This window comes from Nannospalax galili, unplaced genomic scaffold (genome assembly GCF_000622305.1).
Source record: "Nannospalax galili isolate Female #2095 unplaced genomic scaffold, S.galili_v1.0 scaffold229, whole genome shotgun sequence".
Taxonomy (NCBI): Eukaryota; Metazoa; Chordata; class Mammalia; order Rodentia; family Spalacidae; genus Nannospalax; species Nannospalax galili.
This window is the reverse complement of record NW_008360328.1, coordinates 329,642-346,887: the sequence shown is the minus strand read 5'-3', so window position 1 is coordinate 346,887 and position 17,246 is coordinate 329,642. Positions and strand designations below refer to the sequence as shown.

The window sequence follows — 17,246 nt, the reverse complement described above, 5'->3', positions numbered from 1 at the left end:
CTGGGAATAGAACTCAGGTTTATGCAGTGAATGTCTTTGCCTGCAGGGCCATCTGGCCCGCTCCTCATTCTTCTTTGCTTGTTCTCAGACTTCTCCATATTCCCTCAGAACTGAGGGGCCAATTTGCTCTACCTTGGAAGCTGCCTTGGGTAACAAGGAAGGCCACAGTCCAGTGATTTGCACCTTCCAGGGCTGTTATCCCACAAGTGTCCTACCTTTGCCAGAGGTGCATTAAGAGATGCCACAGGAAGGGAAAGAAGCCCCAGGTTCCAAGTTCTCACCCTTCCTCCAATGGCTGATTGTCCTCCTGTCTTTTTTTTTTTTAATATTTATTATTTTTATTTTATGTGTATGAGTATATTGCCTGCATGTATGTGAGCATACCCGTGTTGTGCAATGCCGCAGAGGTCAGAAGAGGGCTTCAGATTCCCCTGGACAGTTCGTAACCACCATGTGGTGCTGGGAATCTTAACTGATGAGCCATCTCTCCAGTCCCCCAGAGTGAACATTTTGATTTCACATTCAGAGACCAAATGTCTGCACCAGGTCCAGTTAAGATTTTATAGAGATTAAACCAGTTTTACTTATACTGACACTGAGTACAGTTTATCTATAGCCTGCCTGTATTGTTGCTATCAGACTATTTTTGCCAAACTTATAGTATCTCTTTTACATTCTCCTAATATTTTTTTTTTTTTTTTTTTTTTTTTTTTGGTGTTTTGAGTCAGGGTCTCCCTACAGCCCCAGCTGTCCTGGAACTCACTTCAGGATAACCAAACTCAGAACGGGAGGAAGATTTTTATTTTACATAGTACTTTAGCTAAGAAGCTAAGAAAAAGGGAAAATCTGACCAGTGTTCAGATAAAATTAAGTAACTTTAGTTTTTTTCTGTTTTGAGACAAAGTATTATGTGGAGCAAACCAGCCTCAAATTCACTACATAGCCAAGAATGTCCTGGAACTCCTGATCCTTCAGGCTTTAGCTCAGAAATGCTAAGAATACAGGTGGATACCATTATGACTGACTACAGGTGACTCTTTTTTTAAAAAATGTGATCATAAACTGGGCATGGTGCTGCACACCTTTAATCCAAGCACTTGGAAAGCCAAGGCAGGTGGATCTCTGTGAGTTCCATACCTATAATCCCAGCTACTGAGGCAGACAGGTATTTAGTTCAAGGCCAGCCTGCCCTCATAGCAAGACTGTCCCTCAAAACAAAAGATGAACTGCCTATCTTGGTTTGCTTTTCTGTTGCTGTGAAAAACACCATGACCAATTGCAATTTACGGAGAAAAGTGTTTATTTGATCTTACAAGTCCCAATCAGTTTATCATTGAAGCCAAGGCAAGAAGTCAAGGTAGGAAAGTTGCTTAATGGCTTGCTCAGCCACCTTTCTTATACAGCCCAGGCCCACTTGCTTAGGGATGGCACTGCCCACGGTGGGCTGGGCTCTCCTACATCAATCAGCAATTAAGAAAATACCTCACAGACATGGCCACAGGTCAGTCTGATCTGGGAAATTCCTCAGTTGATGGTCCTTTTTTTCAGGTGACTCTAAGTTTGTGTCACGTTGACAAAACCTAACCCGAACACTGCCTCTCCCTACCTCCCTAACCCTTTCCTACAGTCCTTCCTCTCTGTTGTTTCCTAAGCACATGCCCTTATACCATTGGAACTGAGGCAGGACCCATCTTCTGTCCTGAACCTGGAATGCAGCAGCTGCTTAGCAAATGTCAGGGGTGGGTGGCACTTCCAGGGCTGGTGCTATAAGCTAGCATCTCCTAGGGTGATTTTTATGCCCCAGAAAAATGGAATTTGTCCAGGATCCTGAAAAGAGTTGAAAATTTTCCTCCATTAAGGAAAGAAAGGCATGGTCTCCCCTTACTGGACAGCAAGCAACTGCCTGGTCAGGAGCACCTGCCAGCTGAGGACCCCTGTTTTCATCACTGGAGCTGAACTCCATTCCCTCATTGACCCCATTCTCAGAGACCACACACACACAGGTTGCTGCTGAAGGAAGGAAACTTTAATAGGATATAGCTGATTCTTCTCAAAGGTCAAAGAGGAAGGGCATCACATCTGTAAGAAAAGGGGAGTTCAAAGGATCTTGTACTCTTTAACTGAAATTTGACAGGTCTGGTATACTGTCTCATGGGCATCTACTTCTTACTCAAGGCTCCCTTGCCACTTCTTCAGAGGTCTCCCTGAACTGCTACAGGAAAATTCCTCTTTGCACATAACCCCTAGAGCTTTACTTCTTGCCCAGCATGGGTGCCATTTCCCCAGGATGCTGGGCTGTGAGCAGAGCCAGCTGCAACTTCAGTAGTTTCTTTACCTATTCCTTATCCATCAAGTACCACTCCCTGTGGGAGGTCTCACCTCAGGCAGGCATCACCAAAGGGTCTCAAACCATCTCAAAGGGTCTCCCCTATTCCTACGGATGTCCCCAGAGTATTCCCCAGGCTGGCACACTCAGCCTGAGGTCAGGACCTTAGGTCCCCCAACCCTTGGGCCCACGTACAATGAGGCTTCACACCTGGCTGGCTCATGCACTCTTGGATACTTTCCAGCCGAGTGGAAGCCAAGGCACGGGCCTCCTCCGCAAAGCGGCGGTGTCCCTCCTCAGTCAACTTCCAGAGGCAGGATCGAGGCCTTGTACTGGCCTCACCCTGCATACTGACCGGCACTTTCTCAAAGCTGTCTCGGAAACAGAGATTGTGACGGACTGTATTCTTCCAGCCTTCTGGGGCAGTCCGGAAAAAGGGGAAGTGCTGTCTGTAGACAGGGAGGGAAGGTCAGGAAAGGTGCAGCTTCTCTAAAGAGGCCCCAAGTCCCTGTCACCCTCCTGGGTCAGAAGCCTCAGCACTTCCTTCAGGGAGGAGAGACACAAGCTGGTCTGGAATTTCCCTTTACTGACTGAACACTCTTATGGGCACTGGTGATGAGACACCTTTTTTTTCCCTTTTGGTTTTTTCATGTCTTCTGTAACCCAGGCTAGCCTTGAATTCACTATTGGAATTTCCCTTTACTGACTGAACACTCTTCTGAGCACTGGTGATGAGACACCTTTTTTTTCCCTTTTGGTTTTTTGATGTCTTCTGTAACCCGGGCTAGCCTTGAATTCACTATTGTAGCTGAGGATGACCTTGAAGTCCTGATCCTCCTGCCTCTACTCCCTGAGTCCTGGGATTACATGTATGTGCCACCATGCCAGTCTAAGAACCTCCTTCTAGCCGGGCGTGGTGGTGCACACTTTTAATCCCAGCACTTGGGAAGGCAGAGGCAGGAGAATCTCTGTGAGTTCAAGGCCAGCCTGGTCTACATAGTGAGTTCCAGGACAGCTGGTGACCCTGTCTCAAAAAGACAAAAAAAACCCAAAAAACAAAAAACCCTCCTTCTAAACTTAGATTACTGTCCCTAACCCCAGGCTCATTTTCTTCCCTTCCTTGAGGGGCATGGGATTTATTTATTTATTTTATTATTTATTTATTGAGACAGGGTTTCCCTATAGCCCCAGATGGCTTGGAACTCATTATGCAGACCAGATTAGCCTTGATCCCACAGAGGCCTCTGCCTCCTCAGAGCAGGCTAAGGGCTCTGGATTTTGACAACAGGAACAAGACAGACCCAATACCTAGATCAGCCTCTACAGGATTAATATTCTAAGATACTGAAGTCTTTGCACAATACTGGGGAAAGGCCTAAAAAACTCGTATGTATATGACTATCAAAACTAAATGTAGGACTTGGGGGTGTAGCTCAGTGGGAGAATGCATGCTTAGCCTGTGTAAGGCCCCCGGTTCAATCCCAGTGATCACACACACAGCACTAAATGAAAATCTTCAATGAGGCTTCCCTGGCTGTGTCAGGTAGGAGTGGTAGGTGGGAGACATTGTGGAGAAATTGGATTTCATTCTGGCTAATCTTGAGAGGCAGGGTGGGAGATACTGCTACCTGACCCAGGTGGATTGGTGTTTGAGGGAGGGCTGAGTTTTAAGAGGTCAAAGGGGGTGGGAGAGATTATGATCCTGGACATGGGTAGGGGAACATGTATTAGCCTGGGGAAAGAGAACTGGAAAAGTACCTACATGTGTCCTCAGACCCAAATGGGGAAACTGAGTCAGCTGCCTAGGGCCAGGGGAATGTTGGAAGACATTAGATCCTGACCCTCCCCTTTCCCCTTCTCACAGGGGCCCCTGGGCACATACCGAGTGAAGCTGTAGATCTGCTGCACGTTGAGGCCACAGGGGGGACTGTTTCTTAGTGCCAGGGCAATTAGGTGGAAGTAATTGAGAGGGGGCCGGGACCAGAGCCTCCCCTCTAGGCTGATGGTTTGCTGAAGCCTCCGACTCTGGAGGGGGGCCCTTGTGGGAGGGGATGGGAGAGCCACAGAGGAGTTGTCATCCTGGTCCTTGGCCTCCTCCTCTTCTGTAAGCTAGAGGGGCATAGGGTAGGATCTGGTCCTGACTCCTTTGGCCTCAGCTCCAGGGTACAGTGGCAGATCGGGGAGCAGTCTATGACTACCATGTGGGCTTTTCCCCAACCCAAGGGAACAGGTCATTTCTAAACCTGATGATCTACTGGCCCTCAGAAATCCAAAAGCTAATGCTTCAGCCCTGTGCCCCCCCTGAATACTGCCCAAGGCTGGCTCACAGTCCAGCCATTCCTACCTCCTCCCAGGTGCTAGGGGAAGAGGTAACTTGCTGCTTCCACTTCTGCTTCTGTGGAAGCAACTCCTCGCTCCAGGAAGGAAGCAGCAACTGCATATCCAAAGCTTCCGAACACCTGGCTTCTTCCTTCAGAGGTAGCTGACAGGATGGTGGCATGCTTGGCAGGTCCTCCTCCTTCTTAGGTCCCGAGACCTCCAGCTTGCCGGGTGGATACACGATGTTAGGGTTCACCCACATCCACAGGTTGGGCTCCACGTCTGGACCTGTGCAGAGCAAAAGCAGTATTTCCACAGCTCACTGCTTTGGGACGCCCTGGGTTTCCAGCTCAGGGCACAGAACCAAGTTCACAGAACTCACTACTTACCATCTTTATCAGTGCTGAGGTTTTTTTCCAAAGGTAGGTTTGGTGGGTCAATTATTTGGAGTCTGTATTTGGCAACTGACAAAAAGAAAGTCAAGACTTTTTAGAATTTCCACTGTGATCCCACGATCCTGGGCCTTGAAGATCTCTGGGAGCAGGTGTAGGCCTGACCTGGGAGTATGAGGCTGTATCTATTGGGGTTCCCTTCACTTCTGACTTTCTCATTCTCTGTGTTTCTTTCTCTCATTCCACAAGAACTATCACTGAACAATCTTATGCAAGCGAATGGCCATCAGTCACCATCTATAAACAGAGCTTCCAAATCTTTACCTATAGACCAGAGTTCTCTGCTAGTCCCTTAAGTGGAGCTGCAGACTACCCTTTGTTACTTCGTGTCCTAGCTAGCTTTCTATTGCTGTGATAAAACACTCTGACCAAAACCAACTTGTGGAGGAAAGGGTTCATTTGGCTTGCACATCCCAATCAGTCCATCATGGAGGGAAGCCAGGGCAAGAACTCAGAGTAGGAACCTAGAGGCAGGAACTGAAGCAGAGACCATGGAAGAAAGCTGCTTACTGGCTTGTTCTTCTGGCCTGTGCTTAGTCTGCCTTCTGACACAACCCAGGATCACCTTCCCGCTGTGGGGATGGGGGAGGGCAGCACTGCCCACAGTGCGCTGGGCCCTCCCCCATCACTCAACAGTCAAGCACATGTCCACAGGCCAACTGGTAGAAGCAGTTTCTCAACTGAGGTTCCCTCTTTCCAAGTGTGTCAAGTTGACAACTGAAGCTATCTAGCACACGGGTTGTCAGTAAGCAGTTCAAATTCAGCATTTCCCTTCTCCCTTCTACCCCTCCCTTCCTCTCCCCTGTCTGTTCCCTTCCCCTAAAACAAGGTCTTACTATGGATCCCAGGTTGGCTTCAAACTCTCCCATCCACCTCAGTCTCAGGATTTCAGGCATACAACACTATGTCCAGCTTCAAGCAACATTCTAAAACTATATTCCATTTTCTTGGACTGGCAAGATGGCTTAATAGGTAAAGGAACTCGCTGCCAAGCCTACAACCGGAGTTTAATCCCTGGAACCAACATGATAGAAGGAGAGAGCTGACTCCTGCCAGTTGTCCTCTGGCCTCCACACATCTGTGATAGCATGCATGTGTGTCCCCATACACCCTCTCTCTCACACATACATATAACTAAACAAATGTAAGGAAAACAATTCCCATCTTGTTCTTTCTCTCGTATTTCTCATCTTAGCAAATGGCACCACCCAGTTGTTCAGGACAGGACTTATTCCTGCTCCCACCATGCCAACAAGTGTCATCATATTATATCATATTATATACCCCTAGCTTATTAAACTTCAGGCTACAACCCCATGTGGGGTGATGCAGTTGAATGTGGGGGTTGCAAAAATCTTGGCAACAATAAAAGGTTTCTGCATGTACAATGACCAAAAAATAATTCTTGGGCTGAGTTAGCCCAGTCAAAGCACTTGGACCTGAGTTCTATCCTTGGCACCTAGTAAAAACAAAAACCACCACCACCAACAACAAAAAAACATGGTGACAGATGCTTATAATCCCAGTTCTGGGAGCAGAGACAGGCAGATTCCTAGGACTTGGCTTGCTGGCCAGACAGTCTAGTCTCTTTGGCAAGTTCCAGGTCAATGAAATTATATAATTAAAAAAATATTTTATTTATTATTTATTTATATGTGTGTGCCTGCATGTAAGTGCATCCATGTAGTGCACTGCCTGCAGAAGACAGAAGAGACTGTCAGATCCCCTGGAACTGGAGTTACGTCAATGCTGGTCTTGACTGCAAGAACTAGGATATTGAATACCAGCCAGGTGAGCTTAGACAAGTCACTTAGCATTTCTGGTCTTGGTTTCAATTATCCATAGAATAGTATCCCCTGGAACTGGAGTTAAGGATGGTTCATAGCCTCCATGTGGGTCCTGGGAATCAAACCCCGGTCCTCTGCAAGAGCAGTCAGTGCTCTTAACCACTGAGCCATCTCTCCAGCCCCAAAATTATATAATTTTTAAAAAGGTGGGTACACATAGACATGCACACACCATGTACACACATATACAGTAATTCAAAATCAAGAACATAAGAAACTCAAGGTGTTTCTGGTAGCACCTGCCCATGCTACATCATGTGCTCTCACTGGTTATGACCACACATGTGCACTTTGTGTTGCATGTGTCATCACATGAGCAAGGAGCTCTGCCTGAAACACCTCAGCCCAGATCTGAGTTTTGTATATTGTGAATTTCAATGCTTTTATTATATGTACCAAATCTCCTGTTTGTAAACAAACATGCTTTTATTTTAATTTGTTTTGTTTTTATTTTATCACACTTATTTGTGTTGTGTATGTGTGGGAGTATATGTGCCAAGGTGCACTTGTGGAAGTCAGAGGACAATTCTCAGGAGTTGATTCAGGAGTCTTCTTCTACCATGTGGGTTCTGGGGATTGAAGTCAGGTTGTCTGGCTTGGCAGCAGGTATCTTTGCCTGCTGAGTCATCTCACCAGCCCTTATTTTTTTTATTTTTTAAATTTATTTTTATGTGTAGGAGTGTTATGCATATGTATGTAAGTGCACCACATGCATACAATGCCCACACAGACCAGAAGAGGGCATTGTATTTCCTGGACCTGGAGTTAAGGCTGGTTGGTTGCTGCCATGTGGGTGCTGGAAATTGAACCTGGGTCCTCTGCAAGAACTGCCAGTGCTCCTAACTGCTGAGCCATCTCTCCAGTCCCACAAGTAGAAAAACTTTAAGAAGCTGTTATAGATCTGGGTTATCAGCTGAAAAATTATGGTGCTCTTATTGAAGAACCCAGCATTGCTAATGTTCAACAAAGGACTAGGAGATAAAGGGAAAATACAGCAAGCTTGGGTCAGGTGCACTGGTACATGCTTGTAAACCCAGCACTTGGGAGTCTGAGGCAGATGGATTAAGTATGGAAAGTAAAAATTATTTTACCGCAACTTTGCTATATATAAAAGCATATAGCCAGGCGTGGTGGTACACGCCTTTAGTCCCGGCACTTGGGAGGCAGAGGCAGGCAGATCTCTGTGAGTTCAAGGTCAGCCTGGTCTACATAGTGAGTTCCAGGACAGCTAGGGCTACAGGGAGACCCCATCTCAAAAAGGCCAAAAAGAAAAAAAAAAGTTTTTGAGGTACTGGATGTATTGGGCACTCCTTTAGTACCAGCACTTGGGAGGCAGGGGAAGGTGGATCTCTGTGAGTTCCAGGCTAGCCTGGTCAATGCGTCAAGCTCCAAGCCATTCAGAGCTGCCTGGTGAGAGCCATCTAAATTTTTTTTTTTTTAAAGTTTTTGAGACACTGTCACTCAGTCTGAGGGGATATGCTATCACATCCAGCCTTCCTTCCAGCCTTTAAAAAACATTTTTATTGGCATGATTAATTGTAAAAGATCATGGGATGCTGTTAGTAGCTTGCATCTGTAATCTAAGCATTAGAGAGGTTGAGGGAGGAGGATCTCAAGTTGGAGGCCAGAGTAGTCTACATAGCAACTGTCTCAAAACAAAAAAGAAGTCAAGACAAAAGGCTTTCTTATGGCATTAGCATACATACATATATAATGTGCTTTGATTCACTCCATTACCCTCTATTTGTTATCCCCCTTCTCCACTTCTCCAACCATTCTTTTGTCTTTTTGACAAAAGGGTCTCCCTGTAGCCCCAACTGGCCTGGAACTTGCTTTGTAGACCAGACTGGCCTCCAACTCACAGAGATCTGCCTGCCTCTGCCTCCCAAGTGTTAGGTTTAAAGGTGTGCACCACCACGCCCAGCTTTTTTTTTTTTTTTTTGAGACAGGGTCTATAGCTCAAGCTGACCCTGAACTCCCTGTGTAGCCAGGGATGACCCAATCTCTGTCCTTGAAACACCTTGAACACCAGGGTTCCAGCACTGCACCATCCTAAGGTTTTGATTTTCTGTGGTCTTTTTTGGGACAGTTATCTCTTCTTTAAGTCTTCACAATGGAATGTTCCCAAAGGTTCAGCCTTGGTCCATCTATTATCACTCCTTAAATTCTGTTTATATACCAAAGAATCCCAAAATTTATATTTGCAGGCTGGAGAGATGGCACAGTGGTTAAAAGCTAGTGCAGCAAATCCAGGTTCAGTTCCCAGAACCCACACAGCTGCTAATAACTATTTGTAACTCCAGTTCCAGGGGTCTGACACGTTCTTCTAGCCTCTGTAGACATTGTATGCACAGGAGGACTTACATGCAGGAAAAACATTCATACACATAAAAATTAATAATTTGTTTAGAAAGCTGGTTGTGGTGGTACATATTTTTATTCCCAGCGCTTGGGAGGCAGAGGCAGGCAGATCTCTGTGAGATTCAGGCCAGCCTGGTCTACATAGTGAGTTCTGGGCCAGCTGGGGCTACAGGGAGACCCTGTTACAAATAAACAAAACAATTATATCTGCAATTCACACCTCTCCCCCCATGTCTGTCTACTCAACATTTCTACTTGGACAACTAACTTCAAGTCAGTGCATTTGGCTCACAATTGCTGATCTTCCTCCCTAAACCTTTCTTCAAAACAGCCTTCCCATCTCAGAACAAGACAATTTTATCCTTCCAATCAGGAGTCATCTACTAATTTTTGCTGTTTTTTTTTTTTCTTTTTTTTTTTTTTCTTTTTGGTCTTTTTGAGACAGGGTTTCCCTGTAGCCTCAGGTGACCTGGAACTCACAGTGTTGACCAGTCTAGCCTCGATCTCACAGAAATCTGCCTGCCTCTGCCTCCCTAGTGCTGGGACTAAAGGCGTGGGCCCCAGCTCTACCAATTTCTTTTCTTGGTTTTCTAAGACCTGGACTGCCTCTGGTGTCTGGGCTGGCCTGGAACGCCGGGGCTCACTCTTCCTGTCTCAGCTTCCAGGGCATAGAGAAGTTTGTATTTGGAAGTGGAGATGATGGATGTGATTGACTGAACGGCGGTCAGAAGTGATAGCGCAAAGGCCTTGCTTGAGGGTGCAAAAAAGTAGTTCAAATGCAGGAGTAAGCACCCTAGTGACTACACTGAGGTTCACTGAGAAGAAACTTGACGAATATGATGGTCAACCACCCATTCGGCAAATACTACCTGGGACCTCCTAGAAAAGGTGGTGAGATGGCCTACCGGTAATCACAGCCCACAAGAGGCTGAGACAGGACAACTGCATTGAATTTGAGGCCAGCCTGGGCTACCAAGCAAGCCCAAACAAAAATGTAAACAAGCAACAAACAGAGGCCAGGATACCGCCCTTAGGAGGACTGATAAGATTACTTTAGACAGAAAACTACAGAATGCCAAATGGCTCAGAAGAGGCCTGGAGGGTTCTGGGAGTTGGGGTGGGGGGCCTGGCTGCTCTGGACCTTCCAGCTGAGGCGACCACTTCCACTCCTGCGTGTGCTTGCCGGGTGCACGGTGCACACGGGCTGTGAGCTCGGCTTAGGGCACCCCGGAAACGTGCCTGTCTTGTGTGGTGAGGCTGGGGAGCAGGAGGCACAGGGGCCACAGCCACGGTCACAGAGGCCCACTGCGCGGCCACCCCCCCTCCCCACGATCCCACTCGCCCCTCTCCCACCCCACTCACGGTTCTGCTCCGGGGGCAGCAGGTGGTCCGTGGTGAAGGCCAGGAAGCACTCATTGCCCATGTCCCAGTCCAGCAAGCCCGGGACCTGGCCATGGAGGCTGCCCCAGAAGTCGGGGTCCTGGACTGTGAGGTCCACCTTTAGGGAGTGACGGACTCGCGTGGCGCAGGCTGGGGGCGTCCCGGGACTCGCGGGTGGGAGGTGCTTCCTCTCGTATTCCCTGTGGGGCTCGTGCGCCTTGGGGCCACTCTGCTTGCAGTGCCCCTCTGTGGAGCAGCGCCCCTCCTGGCGCGCCCAGCCGCCCGGGGAATCTACCGCGTGCAGAGAAGCACGGGCCTCGAGCTGCCTAGGTGGCTCCTCTACAGCACGCCTGCCTGGCAAGAAGGAATCCGGAGGTTCAAGTCCCAGCACCGCCTGAAACCTGCTGGGCGGTGCCAGCTGCTCCACCTTGGACGACCTCAAGTTCAAGGTCGTCCTCAGTTACATGGTGAGTTGTGTGGGGAAGAAGACCTTAAGAACCTAAGCCAAACCTGACCCGTATTAACGGAAGGCATTAAGGGAAGGCGAAAGGCGAAAGGTTGTCCTCTGACTTACAAAAAAATAAAAGTAATGAATGTCCCTTTGGGAACCTTTAGCACTCAGGAGCCTGAGGCAGGTGGATCACTGATTGAAAGTTGCAGGAAGACCAAAAAACTGAATAATAAAAATAAAGATAAATATAATAACCAGTCAGGTGTCCAGAAGGAATGAATCCCATACATGTGCGCAAACCTCATGTAGTGATTTTAATTTTTTTTTTTTTCTTTTTTGGTTTCTTTCTGTAGTCCCAGCTAGCTTGCAACTTGATATGAGGACCAGGCTGGTCTGGATCTCTCAGAGATCCACCTGTCTCTACCTCCTGAGTGCCAAGATTAAAGGTGTGCTCCACCACACCTAGCTAATTTGATTTTTAATGAAAATGAGTTTTGCCAGGCACTTGGGAAGCAGAGGCAGGTGGATCTCTGTAAGTTCAAAGCCAGCCTGGTTCCATTTCGAGTTCCAGGTCAGCTGGGGCTACAGGGAGACCCTGTCTCAAAAAAGACACCCCCCCAAAAAAAAAGTGAGTTGTTTTTTGTTTGTTTTTTAAAAAATATTTCAGCCAGGTGTGGTGGCTCAGGTCTTTAATTCCAGCCCTCTGGAGGCAGAGGCAGGCAAATCTCTGTGAGTTCAAGGCCAGCCTGGTCTATATAGTGAGTTCTAGTCCAACTGGGACTAGAGGGAGACCCTGTCTTAAAAAGACCAAAAAATTTTTTTAATTTATTATTTTTATTTTATGTGTATCAGTGTATTACATTAATGTATGTGAGTGAACCTGTGTCCTGCAATGCCCGAGGAGGTAAGAAGAAGGCGTCAGATCCCCTGGAACTGGAGCTATGGAGTTGTTAGCCATCATGTGGGTGCTGGGAATCAAACCTGGATCCTCTGCAAGAGCACTTAAGTCCTCTTAACCACTGAGCCATATCTCCAGCCCCTAATTTGATTTTTAAAATTTTGTTTTGAATTTCAAATTTACAGAAAAATCCTGATTTCTCTTCTTCCCCCCCCCTTCTCTCCGTCTCTCCGTCTCTCCCTCTTTTCCAGTGTTGGGAGGCCAGGCCATTACTTCTCAAAACAAAATAAAAAACCCCACAAAACATGCTGGGCGTGATGGCACACGCCTTTAATCCCAGCACTCTGGAGGCAGAGGTAGGTGGATCTCTGAGTTTGAGGCCAGCCTGGTCTACACAGTGAGTTCCAGCTGGGGCTACAGGGAGACCCTGTCTCAAAAAGATTGGAAAAAAAAAAAAAAACCCACAAAACAAAAAAAAATTTTTTTTTTTTTTGAGACAGGGTCTCCCTTTAACCCCAGCTGGTCTGGAGCTCACTCTGTAGATCAGATTGGCCTGGATCTCACAGAGATTAAAGGCTTGCACCATCACATCTGACACTATTAAACTTTTATTACATTTTATTTATTTATTTTGTATGTGTACGTATGCTGTGGCACTAGTGTGGTGGTCACAGGACAACATCTGGGAGTTAGTTCTTTCTTTCCACCATAGGTCTCAGAGATAGAACTCAGTAGGTCATTAGGCAAGCAAGACGCTCTACCCACTGAGTCAATATATATATATATATCTTAAAATTTTGTTTGTGTGTTTGAGTATATCGCCTGCATGTATGTAAGTGCACCCCTGTCCTGCAATGGCCAAGGAGATGAGAAGAAGACGTCAAATTCCCCTGGAACTGAAGTTGTTAGCTGGCATGTGGGTGCTGGGATCCTAACCCCAGTCCTCTGCAAGAGCAGTCAATGCTCTTGACTGCCGAGCCATCTCTCCAACCCAGAAACCAGAATTTTTCAAAAAGATTTATTTTATTTATGTGTTATATATTTTATTTATGGGATGGGTGCTAGGATCAGAACTCTGATCCTTATATGATTAAATAGCAAGTGCTCTTAACCATTGAGCCATCTCTCCAGGCCCAGAAATCAAAAAATTTAACACTGACTTGATACTATATTTAATATATAGATCTTACTTAAATTTCACCAGTTGCTCCAGCAATGTTCTTAATATATATATAATATATAATATATATTTATTTATTTTTTGTTCTTTTTGAGACAGAGTCTTCCTGTAGCCCCAGTTGGCCTAGAGCTCTCTATGTAGACCAGGCTGGACTTGAACTCAGAGAGATCCTTCTGCCTCTGTCTTCTGAGTACTGGGATTAAAGGCGTGAGCCACCATCCCCAGACATTTCTTTTTAAAAATTAGATATATAGCCGGGCATGGTGGAGCACACCTTTAATCCCAGCACTTGGGAGGCAGAGGCAGGTGGATCTTTGTGAGTTTGAGGCAAGCCTGGTCTACATAGTGAGTTCCAGGACAGCTGGGGCTACAGGGAGACCCTGTCTCAAAAAGACAAAAAAAAAATTAGATATATGGGGCTGGAGAGATGGCTCAGCAGTTAAAAGCACTGACTGCTCTTGCAGAGGACCTGGGTTTGATTCCCAGCACCCACATGGCGGCTAAGAACTGTCCTTAACTCCAGTTCCAGGGTAATCCAATGCCCTCTTCTGACCTCTGCATTAAGCATTCTTTTTTAAAATATTTTATTTATGTGTATGAGTGTATTGCCTGCACATATGTGAGTGCACCCGTGTCGTGCAATGCCACAGAGGTCAGAAGACAACTTCAGATTCCCCTGGAACTGGAGTTAAGGACAGTTTGTAGCTGCCATGTAGGTGCTGGGAATCGAACGGGGACCTCTGCAAGAGCAGTCAGTGCTCTTAACCACTGAGCCATGCTTGGGCTACAGGGAGACCCTGTCTCAAAAAGACCAAAAAAAAAATTATATATATATATATATATATGTATATATAAAATTTCTTTTCTGGTCTAGGATTGCCTTTAGGATTATTTATTTATTTAGGCTTTTTGAGCCAGTCTCTGGTAGCCTAATACTTGGAAGGCTGAGACAGGAAGATCAGGAGTTCAAGGCCAGGCTCAGGTACATAAAGAGTTTAATGCCAACCTGAGCTATGAGACCCTGCAAAAAAAAAAAAAGAAAAAGAATACCACAGATGTAAAACTTCTTAGTAGTACATTGCCCCAGAGCACACATGGTATTGGTTTTCTCCATATTAATGATAGCAACTCTAGTCACACAGTTCAGTGGTATCGACCAGGTTTGTTTTTTATCATGTAAGTTAACTTTTGTAATTAGTAAGTAATTTATAGGGAGATAGTTTGAAAATACCTAATTTTTATCAAACTAGGAGCTACTTAGCCATTTATGGTTCTTGCCTGAACTGGATGTGGTTTTGAACATGTATAATCCTATTCCACAGGGTGAGGCAGGAGAATTGCAAGTCTGGAGGCCAGTCTGGGCTACAAAGTGAGACCCTGTCCCCCCAAAACCAAACCAAACAAAGCTCCTTGCCCGAATAGACTTTGTTTGTTGTAAAAATGATGATTTGTAAACCTATATTCTTTCTCCATTTACTTAGTTGGCATTCTGTTGGATTAATAAAATTTTATAAGCAGCCATTGGTTTGAGGGTTTTGTTTTGTTTTGTTGAGGCAGAGTTTTATGTAGCCCAGTCTGGTTTCAAACTTGCTATGTAGCAGAGACTGACCTTTCTGGATCCTGCTACCTCTACCTCCCAAATGCAGGAGCTGCCTTCCCAGCTTCTGTACTTCTGTACCGGTGGTTAGCTTACTGGAGTTCTCAGAACTTATTTTGGCCTAGGTGCTGCCAGGTTCCCAAACAATTTTTTTTTGGGGGGGTCTTTTTGAGACCGTCTCCCTGTAGCCCCAGCTGACCTGGAACTCACTATGTAGACCAGGCTGGCCTTGAACTCACAGAGATCCGCCTGCCTCTGCCTCCCAAGTGCTGGGACTACAGGCAAGCACTACCACGCCCCACCTCCAAAATCAGTTTTTGTTGTTGTTGTTGTTTTGGTTTTCTTTCCTCAAATGAATTCTACTAAATTTAATTGGTCCAAGGAATTTTCCTTTTAACAATTGTAAGAAAGGCCAGGCATGGTGGCGCAAGCCTTTAATCCCAGCACTCGAGAGGCAGAGGCAGGCAGATCCCTGTGAGTTCAAGGCCAGCCTGGTCTACATAGCGAGTTCCAGGACAGCTGGGGCTACAGGGAGACCCTGTCTCAAAAAGACCAAAAAAAACCAATTGTAAGAAAGAACTTTGCCTTCTTTAATTTTTTATTATCAATGTGATCTTAATAGATTATCATTGATTGATTGGTTGATTGTGGTGCTGGGATGGAACAAATGCTGTACCACTGAGCTAAACTTCTAGCCCTTATTCTTATTTTTAGGGTGAATATAATTATAATCCATTACTGTCTTTTTATCTGAAACAAGGTCTCAATATGTAGCTCTCACTGGCCTTGAACTGGCTATGTAGACCCGGTTGGCCTCAGACTTGAAGCCATATGCCTGCCTCTGCCTTCCATGTACTGGGATTTAAGTTAAGGGTGTGTGCCTCTATACCAAGCTGACTTTGAATTACTGGACTTGTATCTTCAGATGTACAGATGTTATTTACTTCTTTTTCCTTTTCTTTTTTTTTTTTTTTTTTTGAGACAGGGTCTCCTTGTAGCCCCAGCTGGCCTGGAACTCACTATGTAGACCAGGCTGCCAGGCTGGCCTTTAATTCATATACACCTGTCTCTGCCTCCTGAGTGCTGCTGGGATTAAAGGTGTGAGCCACCACACCCAGCACCCTTTTTTTTAAAATTTTTTTTATTTCTAATTATATGGTCCTGGCTATCCTGAAATTTCTGATCCTGCTATCTCCACCTCCTTCATGCTGGATTACCACTAAACTTGGCTATGTGTCCTCCTTCCTTCCTTCCTCCCTTCCTTCCTTCCTTCCTTCCTTCCTTCCTTCCTTCCTTCCTTCCTTCCTTCCTTCCATTTATTTATTGTGCTGGAGACTGAGTCTCCCTGTAGCCCCAGCTGGCCTGGAACTCTCTATGTAGCCCAGGCTGGACTCCAGCTTACAGAGATCCACCTATCTCTGCCTCCTGAGTACTGGTATTGAAGGCTTGTACCACCATGCCTAGCATATTTTATTTTTTGAGTTAATTTTAGCCAGGTGTGGGAGCACACACCTTTAATCCCAGCATGAAGGAAGCTGAGGCAGCAGGCAAATCTCTGTGAGATGGAGACCAGCCTGGTCTAAACAGGAAGTTCCAGGCCAGCTGGGGCTATAGGGAGACCCTGTTTCAAAAAGACCTGTGTACATGTAAGTGCAAGTATCCAAGGAGATTAGTAGTAGCAGATCCCCTGGACTGGACTTACTGGCAGTTGTGAGCCACCTGACATGGGTGTTGGGACCCAAACTCCAGTCCTCTGCAAGACAGACTCTGCAATTGCAGCAAGCACTTAATTGCTGAGCCATCTCTCTAACCCCCAAATCCCAAATGCCTTTTTTTTTTTTGTCTTTTTGAGACAGACTTCCCAAATAACTTTTTTTTAATTATTATTTTTATTTTATGTGTATGAGTGTGTTGCCTGCATGTGTGTAAGTGCACCCGTGTCCTGCAGTACCTTCGGACCTGGGTCCTCTGTAAGAGCACCATAAATATTTTCTTTTTAGACAGAGTCTCCTTCTAGTCCCAGCTGGCCTGGAACTTGATATATAGAACAAGCTGGCTTCAGTCTCACAAAGATCCACCTGCTTCTACCTCCCCAGTGTTTGGATTAAAGGCATGTCCAATCATGCCTAACAATATTGAATAATTTTTAAAAAACAAGCTGGGTGTGGCTGTGCACACTTTTAGTTCCAGTACTCTGTAAGCAGAGGCAGGTGGAGCTCTATGAGTTTGAGGCCAGCCCGGTCTACTTAGTGAGTTCCAGGCTAGCTAGAGCTACATAGTGAGGTTCTGTCTCGAAAACAAAAACAAACAAACAAATAAATTAATTAATTAATTAAAAACCCACAATAACTGGCCAGGCTTGGTTGTGCACACCTGTAATCCTAAAATATGGGAGGTCATACTTTGGTTTCTCCTCAGACTATATAAATCTTTCT

At 45.9% G+C, this 17,246-nt stretch overlaps 1 protein-coding gene across 1 annotated transcript; it reads right to left on the bottom strand.

Annotated features, from left to right (window-relative positions):
* Positions 1-2,050: 2,050 nt before the first annotated feature.
* On the bottom strand, positions 2,051-10,797 carry Foxr1 (forkhead box R1). The gene is made up of 6 exons (XM_008825948.1): positions 10,668-10,797; positions 5,035-5,109; positions 4,671-4,933; positions 4,209-4,435; positions 2,537-2,775; positions 2,051-2,079 (listed from the first exon to the last, which is right to left on the bottom strand). The coding sequence occupies exons 1-6, from the start codon at positions 10,726-10,728 to the stop codon at positions 2,051-2,053; spliced, it is 894 nt and encodes a 297-aa protein (XP_008824170.1). The 5' UTR covers positions 10,729-10,797.
* Positions 10,798-17,246: the final 6,449 nt, after the last annotated feature.